This window comes from Perissodus microlepis, chromosome 18 (genome assembly GCF_051167445.1).
Source record: "Perissodus microlepis isolate ML-2025 ecotype Zambia chromosome 18, ASM5116744v1, whole genome shotgun sequence".
In the NCBI taxonomy this organism is placed as follows: Eukaryota; Metazoa; Chordata; class Actinopteri; order Cichliformes; family Cichlidae; genus Perissodus; species Perissodus microlepis.
Genome location: NC_140478.1, coordinates 12331595 through 12342797, shown reverse-complemented (window position 1 = coordinate 12342797; position 11203 = coordinate 12331595). Strand labels below are relative to the sequence as shown.

At 40.7% G+C, this 11203-nt stretch overlaps 1 protein-coding gene across 1 annotated transcript; it reads left to right on the top strand.

Moving 5' to 3' along the window:
* Positions 1-161: 161 nt before the first annotated feature.
* Positions 162-7739, top strand: LOC146367430 (mitochondrial import inner membrane translocase subunit TIM44-like). Its single transcript, XM_084911874.1, has 13 exons — positions 162-269; positions 1240-1344; positions 1631-1795; positions 1913-1993; positions 2177-2326; positions 2750-2883; positions 2981-3066; positions 3279-3371; positions 3672-3796; positions 4360-4410; positions 4621-4710; positions 4834-4944; positions 5258-7739. The coding sequence occupies exons 1-13, from the start codon at positions 240-242 to the stop codon at positions 5375-5377; spliced, it is 1341 nt and encodes a 446-aa protein (XP_084768000.1). The 5' UTR covers positions 162-239; the 3' UTR covers positions 5378-7739.
* Positions 7740-11203: the final 3464 nt, after the last annotated feature.

The window sequence follows — 11203 nt, the reverse complement described above, 5'->3', positions numbered from 1 at the left end:
TTTTAGTTTTAACTACCAGTAAAATGTATCTTTAAAAAAACGCAAATTATTTGATTTTCCTCTAAAGACATAATTAATAGTTGGGGGGGAATTTTTTTTGAGTGGCTTTCCCTTTAATGTCCTTCTGACACTTGGCCCCGCCCCGCTCCCCGCCCACCAACTCTGCTCCAATTCGTCGAGCACAGCGTCAGCTGCCGCAGCAGGAACGCACGTGCTTCTCCGCGCATTACAAGATCAAGATGGCAGCCTCCGTATGTCGGTGCTACGAGGTTAGTGAGATTCACGTCCTTCGTTGCAGTCGCCGAGCCTCGGGCCCACTCTCTGGTTAAGGGAATAAACTCGCAAGGCTTCGCCATCAGTCTCTTTATGCCCGTGACGTGAACGCGCTTTAGAGTGTGTTTTACGCAAATTGAACGCGAGATGTCCGTTAGAAAGGGCCTTGTTTCATCAGACGCACGGCAGAGGTTTACTAATGTTATTTAATTCCCGGGGTCTTAAAATCATCCCATTGTATTGACTCAGGTTTTGACTCTGTGTGTCTGTGCTTGAGTGGCACATTTCATTTAAAATGCGACTTTTAGAAGCCTGCGTGCAGTCAGGTACTAGAGCAAATATGATCAGTGACCTCGCTGCTATAAAACCACGAAAGCTGTTACAGTTTTAATTAGAGCAGCGGTGACCACTTGTTTTAGCTTCTGTCTCCTGACAAATAACCGAACTATCCTTTCAATATAAATAACTTGATCACGCTTCATTTTACACAGACAGCGAATATGGTGCGTTCGTCGTTTTTAGAAACGGTCGAAAATTGTAATACCGTGTGTATGCCATTGTTATAGGCAGAGAATAAAACGCACCAAAACAGATCATTGCTGCCACAGCATGTTTCACCAAATTTCTCATGTTTAAATGTACAACCATCAAAATAAGTTATCAAATAAAGGACAGATATTAGCAATTAGACGGGAAATCTATTAAGACTGGATCATGAATTTTGAATTTGTCCTGTGATTTTGTCCTGGTCAGGATGACAATATCCCACTTAGGGCAGAAGACATTTATTTATTTATTGACAGGATGATGATGTGCTGCATTAGTCACAGTCACCAGGTTTTAAGCACACTCATGGAACATGTTAGAGCTTCACCAAATGAAGAGATATATTTTAGAAGTATGGTATTACGTGCCGGTTTACCTCCCAGCTAACCATGACTGACTGATTCTGTGTGTCTGTTGCAGCTGATTGGCAGAAATGCCTTGGCTCTCAGCTCCCGGACTCTGGTCTCCTCAGTGTGGAGGGGAGATCATTACAGGTTGCAGAGGAGCCCAGGTGCAGCTGTGCAGGTACCCAACAACACCTCCCATTTCACCCTCAAGATACTCATTTATTAAATCACTGCTAATGTAGAGTTGTGCCTGTTAATTTAAACAGTTCTTTTAACTTAAAGTCCTGGGATTACTTATCTTTATGCCCTTTTTTAGTTTAAGGTTTTATGAAAAGCAGTGCATAGGTTCTGTTTCTTCTTCTTCTCTTTTTTTCACTGTTCCAGTCGCAGCATGTGCTTAATCTGTTCACTCTATTGGTGCACGTGTTTGTCCAGCTAAAGTCCTTCTCTGTGTTTGTCATCAGGTGCGATATGCCTCAGGACGGAAAGGTTTTCTGGGAGAGTTTGTTGATAACCTTCGTCAGGAGTTCAGTAGGAATCAGGAGATGAAGGAAAACATAAAGAAGTTCAGAGAAGAGGCCAAAAGGCTCGAGGAGTCCGACGCCCTTCAGCAGGCCCGCAGAAAATATGTAAGAACATTAGCTGGTTTGATTTATATTATATATAAAGATAAACATCATCAAGCTTATTATATTTAATTAGTTTTCCAGAATTTTAATGTTGTTTTTTTAAAAATTTCTGATCAGAAATCGATAGAGGCAGAGACAGTGAAGACATCAGAGGTGTTTAAGAAGACCTTGGGTTCTCTATCAGAGACCGTTAAGGAGGTAAGGCCAACCTGATTGACAGCCCCAACGTGAAAATATAATAATTTAATTTGGAATCGCACACTAAGAGTTCACATTAAGTTGTAATGTTGTTAAAAATGCTTTCCAATTAAAAAAAACATTACTTGGACATCATTAATAAAATGAAACCTGCTGTGTGCTTGCGTGGCATTTGGATCAAAGAGTCTCGAGGAAGTGAGTCGTAGTGACATCGGGAAGAAGATCAAGGAAGGTGTGGAGGAGGCCACCAAGACAGCCAGAGGCTCTGCTGAGTCTTTATCCAAGGGAGGAGAAAAACTGGGCCGGACCAACGCGTTCAAGGCCATCTCACAGGTCAGAAAACGAAACGAGACGTCTATAGATGTCCAAATTAATGCCTCTCATCTTCATCTTTTGTACGTTGTTGTTGGTATCCAGGTGTCTGCCAGACTTTATAGATGTTTTCACTACAGCAGGGGAGAAAATGGAAGATTTTGGAATATTAGCATTTAGTTGTTAACACATCTTTCGTCACAGGAACATAAGGGCAGATTTCAGACACCAGTCAGTTGTTGGTTAATTCAGGTCATATTTGGCAAATAGTTCTGGACTATAAAATGTTTACAAAAGCCTTCCTCAGCTGCTTTTTGTTACTGCTTTCTTTAGAAACTGTTTCTTTAGAAGCAGCTTAAACTTTGAATTTACTTTTGGATGTCATTAAAATTTTGGTTTAGACTCTGATTATGTTTATAATTAAAAACTGCGAACTCTCTGCAGGGTGTAGAATCCATGAAGAAGGAGATAGATGTCGGTGACGCCGGCCCTTACAGGGCTCCTTCTCAGCTGAGGAAGAGGAGCGATTTCTCATCTAAAAGTGCAGATGACGACACCAGAGTGTTCGAGGCCAACGAGTGAGTAAATGTTAGATCTCAAAACCAGTCCAATGACACAAGCTGTTGTACACCCACCTCTCTGATGCGGCGAATTATCTCCATTTTAAAATCTCAGAGAGGCCATGGGTGTCGTTCTTCACAAGGATTCAAAGTGGTCCCAGCAGTGGAAGGACTTCAAGGACAACAACGTAGTTTTTAACAGTAAGAACGTCTGGTTTTTCCTGCTTTGTGTGATATCCTTATATGTAATTTCTCTTTATGGCAGCAGGGGGCAGTAGAATGTTTACTGTAGATTCAATGATCAGCTAATAATGAAGTGCAGTCATGAGCTGTTTGCACAGGTGCAGAATGTACCTGCCGTAATCAGTGGAGACATGTCTAACCTGTTCAACCTCCATTTTTGTTTCATTCAGGAATCTTCGAGATGAAGATGAAGTATGATGAAAGTGACAATGCTCTCATCAGAGCATCCAGAGCTCTAACTGACAGAGTCACTGACTTCCTAGGTAATGCTCCACCACATTCAATCCTGAATTTGGAGTTCCTTTTTTTCTGTAAAAGCCTTTTATCTGATTGTTCTCGCCAGACCTCAAATCTTGTTCTTCTTATTTAAAAAAAAAAATCCTTTTTTATCCCAAAACCTATTAATCTTCTGATTAGTCAGGAATACTATTAACTACATGCTCCATGGTACTGACAGATCTTCTAGATATTTGATGAAATTCACCAGCTTCGACGTTACACATTTAATTTGAGGTACTGAGTGATTTTTGTTGCTGCTTCTGATTTTAGCCTTTGTTTCCTAGGCGGTCTCTTCTCTAAGACGGAAATGTCCGAGGTGCTGACAGAGATCTTGAAGGCAGACCCCAGCTTTGACAAAGATTCTTTCCTCAAACAGTGTGAGAAAGACATCATCCCCAACATACTGGAGGTAAACTGGTTCCTCCAGCCTCTGTCTGTGTCTGTCTTCACTCGCGCTGTTTCCGTTAATGCTTTTCTTTGTGGAGGTTAGGAAGAGACTTGATGAAAGTCTCGGTTCATTTAGCCTGAGTTTTCACTCTAGTTTTGATCGGATCCAGTAATGAATTTCCTGTCCTCTGTTTGAGTTCAGCTGTTAGATTACTGAGTTTAAACCAAGTTCAGCAGCTAAATACATCATTCAGATAACTGAGGGGATCCAAGAGCTCATGATACAGTTCTGTAAGTCTTGCATGCTTGTTATGTAAAAAAGATAAAATGAAATAAAATGCTGTTTATGATTATATCAGGAGGAGAGCACTGAGTGTAGTTGAAGGCTTGATTTAGACTAGCAGAAAATGATCTCAACATGTTCTGATTTTGAATGAATTCACTAAAGTTTACTGTGCTCGGTTAAATATGAGATGTGGGATTTGCTAAAATAATTTGAGCATCCTGTCTAAAAGTCACAAGAATACCTGTGAGATTTGTTTATGTTTTTAAAGCTATAATTCGGTATCTTTGTCCTTTCTGCAGGCGATCATCCGTGGCGAGCTGGAGGTATTAAAGGACTGGTGCTATGAAGCTGTGAGTTATTAAACACCACTCGGTAACAAAAGCAGTTTCTACAGGTGCTGACATAATACAGGGGACATATGTGAAGAAGAAGAGCTTATTACGTTGTGATGTCTACAAAAAGACACAATCCTATTTTTCAGTAATTGCATTTTAGCTGGCATACAGTATGTGGGAAGCATGTTTTAATGCTAGATGTGTGTTACGTGTATTTGTACTCAGACCTACAGTCAGCTTGCCCACCCCATCCAGCAGGCCCGAGCTCTGGGGCTTCTCTTCCAGTCTAAAGTACTCGACATCGATAACTTAGATGTAAGTGCTCTCCCTGATGCTCGGTAACCATCATGCAGCTTTTATTACAAAGCTCTTTCCCTGTTTTCTGCTTTTCCCTTTCTCCTTTCATTTGTCTGTTCATTTTGTAACCCTGTGTTTCAGCTGGCGATGGGTAAGATGATGGATCAGGGCCCTGTGCTGATCATCACCTTCCAGGCTCAGGTTGTCATGGTGATTCGCAGCCCCAAAGGAGATATTGTGGAAGGAGATCCGGTCAGTCAACTCACGATCACTGTGCTAGAATAGGGAATCCAATGGATACCATCAAAGCTTCCTCAAGGAAGTAAACAACACTAAAAGGCTGAAATCAGATCAGTGGTCTATAACAGAGGCCCGTTTTTTTTTTAATGTCTTTCACATTTATGGGTTTGATGCAGCAATATTAACAACATTAACTGTTAGCAATGTTAGAAGCCTCAAATATATCATCATAAGCCAGATCATTTATTAACTCACTACATTTAAAGTTTGAAGTCTGCAAAACTCTTTGGAATTGACTGTTTCTTCTCTTCTCCTCCCTCAACAGGAGAAGGTGATGAGGATGATGTATGTGTGGGCGTTGTGTCGGGACCAAGAGGAGCTGAACCCCAGTGCTGCCTGGAGGCTCCTGGACATCTCTGCCTCCAGCACGGAGCAGGTCCTCTAAGAGGAGGAGCAGGAGCACAGTGGCTCATCCGGGGGACACAAACTGAGATACAAACACATACCTGGAATAGCTGCACATCCTTTATACATTAAGTTGAACAAAGAGAGAAGAGGGAAACCCTGCTGCTGTGTGAGAAAGTACCATTTCCCCATTTGTACCCAGAGGATTTATGTGCAAGCGTGCATATTTGACCACCCTCTGACATGTAGATCCAATTAGCTTTGGAGATAGTTTATGACACATTCAGTTAAGTTTGTCTGTGCAGTCTTCTGTACTGGTACGCTCAGTGTTTTGGATTGCCTGGAGTATGTATATACTGCATAACTAATTTCAGCGTGGATGGACCTGCATCTTCACCAGGAGCCTGCATTGTTTCATCTAAGCTGCATAGCTCATCAATACTGGATGGCTGTATGGGCAGATTGTAAATAATCCTGTTATGACAGTGGAGGAAAATGGACATGCAGTCTGTGATATCTGTTGGTCTTTAGGGGGATGTTTTATACCTAAATTACATTAATCCTGGTTAAATAATGGAGCTGGAAGATGAAATTGTTGACTGTGGTGGGGACCTTTGAATCATCTGTGCACAGGAGACACTTTAATAGAGCAGCTTCAGTTTTACTTTTGTGCCCTCGGTGAATGGATTTGGGCACAATGTTGAGACTAGTGCATTATGGGTACTGTAGTGCATGTTAAAAGCATAAAAATATGCTTCAGTTTTTGCAGCAGATGAACCACAGCTGCCTCCTGTGTAGCATCAACAGCATTGAACAAGCAGCGATCAACTGAGCTGAGTTTAACAGAGAGAGTATTTTTTCTCAGTCAAAGCAAACCGGCCTTTAAAGAATGGGTTTTTTTTTAGGGCCTAATATTAAAATATGAATTCTCAAAATCACCGTGAAAGAACGGATGAGAGCTGCAAGGCCTTTAATGTTCTTCAGTGTCAGTGTTTGAAGGGCTACTGACGACCAGAAATTTAAACAAAATTTTCAGATCCTTCAGTGCTCACTTTGTTGGTTTCTGCTTTGCTCCTGCTGGTTTTTACATAAGAGTAATGGTCAAATGAAAAAGTAAAAGAAGGATAAAAACATACGACGTCCACCCTGCCGAGACAAGACTGCAGTTTACTGGGACTTGAAATCAAATTGAGAAATCGAGGTGATAAAGCCCCCAGTGGGACTCGTATCTACTTATTAGTGTAAGCTTATATTCAACGTCGTCATGCCTGTGAGCTGAAATGGGGCCACCTTACTTTTTCCAGTCATTGAGGCAGCTTTGATGTTTGAGGAATCGTTGCACATTTTTCAGCTGAGCTGTTTGGTTTACATTTACGTGGCTTTGCGAGACATAAATGATGACGATGATTGACACGTATAGATATCGTTGTTCATGTAAGTAAAGATTACACACATTCTGATCGTACTGTAACGTTACAGCTTCATTCAGTTCATAATGAATGTCTTTAAGCTTCATGTTGTACCTCCTCTGTAAAGACGCTCTGAGTTTGTGGATGTGTGTGTTCTTTAAGCACAGCACTTTCCATTAAAGGTCAAACCGCACGAGGCGGTTTATTGCAGATGTCCGAAAGTCATGGATGTGTCCGATGGCCACACCGTGCTCGCCTTCTGCTTCTCATGAGTCTTGGTTGTGTAATCCATCACATGGTTGCGATAGTGTTGAAAGAAACATGTGACAGTTGTGTTGGAGTCATTCCTGGTGATTAAAACAACACGCTCGCCATAAAACATGCACTTTTATTTATAAGGACGACAGGTGAGAGGACTCGTATTTAAACGTTATTTTTTTATTGAGCATGTGTCTTTCTTTCTGAACTGAAACCGTGCTGTTTTGGACTCTGCTGCCACTACCAGTCAAAATGTGATTACAACAAGACACAACTGTTTCTCACGATCCCACATTAAATGCCAAAATGTCCCAGGGGAGAAGTTTCTGTGATTTGGAGAAACTTATTTTTTTGCCTCACAGATAGTGATGTTTGCATCTTGAGTTTGTTCTATGCAAACCTTTAACGGCAGTAATGATCACTCAAGGTTTGAAGCGCCACAGGCAGGACCTCAGTTTCAGTCATGTTGTGTTGCTGTAAAAACTGTCCTTGTACATACTGTTTTTATTGGATCAGAATAAAGAGAAATTCTAATAGTTCAAGTCAGACTAGTTTGCTTTACAGCGAATGACAGCAGACCCACGATGTATTCAGATCCTTTATTTCTCTCTGTGTGTCAGTCAGCAGAATAAAGAGTGCTGTATTATGATTTGTTTCATCCAGCCTCTCCCCGAGTCAGCACATCTGAATACTGTGTGTTTGTGCTCGAATGAGTAAATTAAAGTCTGCGCATTATGTGTGTCTGCTTTCTCATTTTAAAAACTGACCCGATTTGATAGATGCCTATTGACACTGGTTGATAAACCTATAGATTTGGTAATACAGGGCTGATAGATTAGCTTCTACCCCGGGGTCAATATATCAGGCGGGCGGGGGCTGATCCCTCAGCTGTCTGTTGTGATGTACGAGTATGGATGTCCTCATATCAACTAACCTCTTTCAGTTCTTTGGAGTCTCCTTGCTTGTCTGACTGCAGCTGAAGCCTATGAGGGAACGAATAACCATACGTGAAACGTCAGAATTATTAATGTATGGTGCCATTATCAGGTTTATTATGTTCCTACAGTTAGGTTTGTACGTTTCTGGACACTCTGTACACCAGCACAGTGGGTTTTAAACCTACATGTGACTGAAGTGCAAAATAAAAACAAACATCTTCCATGAACTGTTTAGGATCTTTAAGCAAGTATTTAACTTTGACTTTGATTTTCATCCATGATTACCTGAAGTCTGCCTGGATCTGAGGAGCATAGCCTTGTACACGTTGCAGTTCATCCTGCTGCTCCTATCAGCAGTCACATGAAGTGTTTATGTGACTCTGGCGGCCGTACATGCCAACATTCCTTCATTCATGGAGGCATCGTTTAACCATGCTATGTCTACCTTCTTGAGAGAGTTCATAACTTGGCCAGATGATGTGAAGTTGTTTTTCTTACCCATGGAAATTACATTATCACACACTTCAGTCGTCTCCTGTGAGCTTTCAGGCCTGTTTGTGTTGCAGTTTATTCCATCTTTTTAAGAATGAACCAGATTGTAGATTTGGCCACTCTTACTCCACTCCTTGCTCTCTCTGAGGTTTATTTTGGCTTCCTTAGCTTGCATCACCTTTGGGCCTCATATTGACAGATCTGGGTCATTTTCTAAGTTAAACTCTTGGAAAACGACCCAGATCTTTCACCCGTCAGATTCATCAGTAAGAAGGGGAAAGGACACACCTGGTCATGAAACTGCTTATTGCCCTCATACGTTTGAGCCTCTGAAAATAGACTGTGTGAAGTACTTTTGTTGAGCCCCATGAGTTAAAGCTGAAAGTCTACACTTCAGTCACAGCTCGATTGTTTGACTTAAAATCCACGGTGTTGGTCTACAGAGGCAAAATTGGAAAAACTGTGTCATTCTCCAAATACTTGGATTTAACTGTATGACATGCACTTTCTGTCAATGTGGAGCATGAGTGAAGAGTAAAGCCCTCACTATACTGAGAGTATCTTACTGGGAAAAGTCCCTCCAAGCAACAACACACTTACTGCGCTCAAGTGAATGGGATTAAATGCAACAACACAATCACCTCAGAAGGGAAAAGGGTCATGGAGGCAGAGCAGAGCTTTCTTTTAACATCGTCTTGGTGACACACTACCATGCATACATCAAGCTGTAATCTAGTCTACGTTATAACAGCGTTTTCATAATGCAGGCAGCCCTTCAGGCATTGCCCTAACAATGGCTAAACAATTTCAGTTTTTTGGTTTAGGTTTATTTTATTGAGGGCGTTTATACGGTTTGACCTCAAATTGAGTTGGGTCCAACCCATTCCCAGACTAACTGCTAAACGTATTCTGTACCAGTGGCTTCTGTGTTTTCTTCTTAAGACACCGATTGACCCAGTGTTTCATGTACAGCCCCGATTCCAAGAAACTTTGGATGCTGTGTAAAATGTAAATGAAATCAGAATCCAGAGAGAGTCATGTTTATGTAAGAAAATCCCAGAAATGTGTAATATTTCTGAAAGCACTCTTTACAGATAAACAAACTCAACTTTCTCAGGAATTACACATTCTGGTTTGCCTGCGTGACCGGTCCATTTTAAATGAGCGCCAGCATAGAGACAGAGGCAGTGTTTTTAGTGTTAGCATATGGCTTCTTCTTTGCATGATAGAGCTTTAACCTGGATTTGAGGATGGCACGTTGAAGTGTGTTTACAGAGAGTGATTTCTGGACATGTTCCTGAGCCCATGCTGTGATTTTCATAACAGAGTCATGTCTGTTTTTAATGCAGTGCCGCCTGAGGGCCAAAAGATCTTGTTGCGCCGTTCCAACTTAAAAAAAAAACCCAGAAACGTTACTGACATCAAATTTAAAATGAGCTAATATTTGTAATAAAAAATTAAAAAATATTTATATAATGTAAAAAAATGACTATTTGAACATTTGATATGTTTTCTATGTTTTATTGTGAACAAATAGATTTGGAGTTGTATAGATAGGAAGGGTAGCAAAGTATAAACACTGAGTTTCATCATCTTGTGGGTTGGAGACTCTTACCATTTATGACCACAGTGGGTGCACTGCTGGAGCACTGCTCATTGTTATGAGATTATGATCCCCTTCAGGGCAGTGTTACAATCCACCGACTATTAATTAAACCTACTGGGAGATCCCATGCAGCCTCAGGAGATGTGGCTGTGTATGGACTACAGTCTGCAGCAGTGTTTGTAGAGTTTTAATTGTGTCAATTAATTACTTCTCACAGTGAGTTCGGAGCTTATAGCCACAGGCACAATCAGGTAGACCCGCTTGTTTTGCTCCACTTCTTGATCATGTAATTTTTTGCAGGTCAGCAAAACCTGGAGTGCAACCTGACATCAACTTTAAATGCCGTCTTACACAATATAACAAAGGAATGGGTTTAAAAAAACAGCAGATTCTCATGGTATTAATGAATACACCCTGTATTTAAAAGAAACTCTGTCAATGCTAATATTTTCATACAGGAAACATATTTTTTTTAAAGAAGGAATACCAGTTATCCATGAGGCAAACCCTACTTATAGTCTAATTGTCCAAAACAGACAATGTGTTCATCTGCAGTTTTTGTACATTTGCACAGATCTCTTAACATCACTTAAAAGAAATCTAATCTAGCTTCACAACCCATGTTTTGTTTAATAAGAGCTTTAATCAGAATATTAGACATAAAGAATAGAATAGAAAAGAACAGGCCAGAATATGAAGCATTTATTGTGATGTTGAGAAATATATCATTAGGTTTGGTCAACTGTTCTGTACAGCGAGCTACATAAAAACAGAAACGGGGAGACACGCACACTCACACAATGAGGGCATAATAGCACTTAAATTGAAGATATACCCCAAGGAATAGCTGTTGCACTTAAAATGACTTTTTTTTCCCCTGATTTACAGGAGTTGAGCCTCCTGACATCCCAGTGGAAGAAAGCTAAAAGTTTCTCTGAGGTTGCTAAAACACCAAAATTCCCACAAAATCCACAGAAGGTATGTGGTCAGTGGTGGATCTATGTTTGTCTTTACTCCTCTTATTCCCCGCAGGATAATATTCAACAAAATGTCACCGTGTTTGTTGGTGGTTCAGCCAGACGCACTTGTCTCAGGTGCATTTTTAGTTGTTAAAAAAAAGAAAAAAAAGAAATGTAAATCTATGAAAGTGAAATATTTGCTGT

What these genes read in the sequence shown, in the direction of transcription:
- LOC146367430 (XM_084911874.1), top strand. Translation starts at nt 240, where the DNA reads ATGGCAGCCTCCGTATGTCGGTGCTACGAG. An exon ending in TCATCCCCAACATACTGGAG is followed by an intron (nt 3,797 to 4,359) that starts GTAAACTGGTTC and finishes TCCTTTCTGCAG; the next exon opens with GCGATCATCCGTGGCGAGCT. An exon ending in TCGACATCGATAACTTAGAT is followed by an intron (nt 4,711 to 4,833) that starts GTAAGTGCTCTC and finishes CCTGTGTTTCAG; the next exon opens with CTGGCGATGGGTAAGATGAT.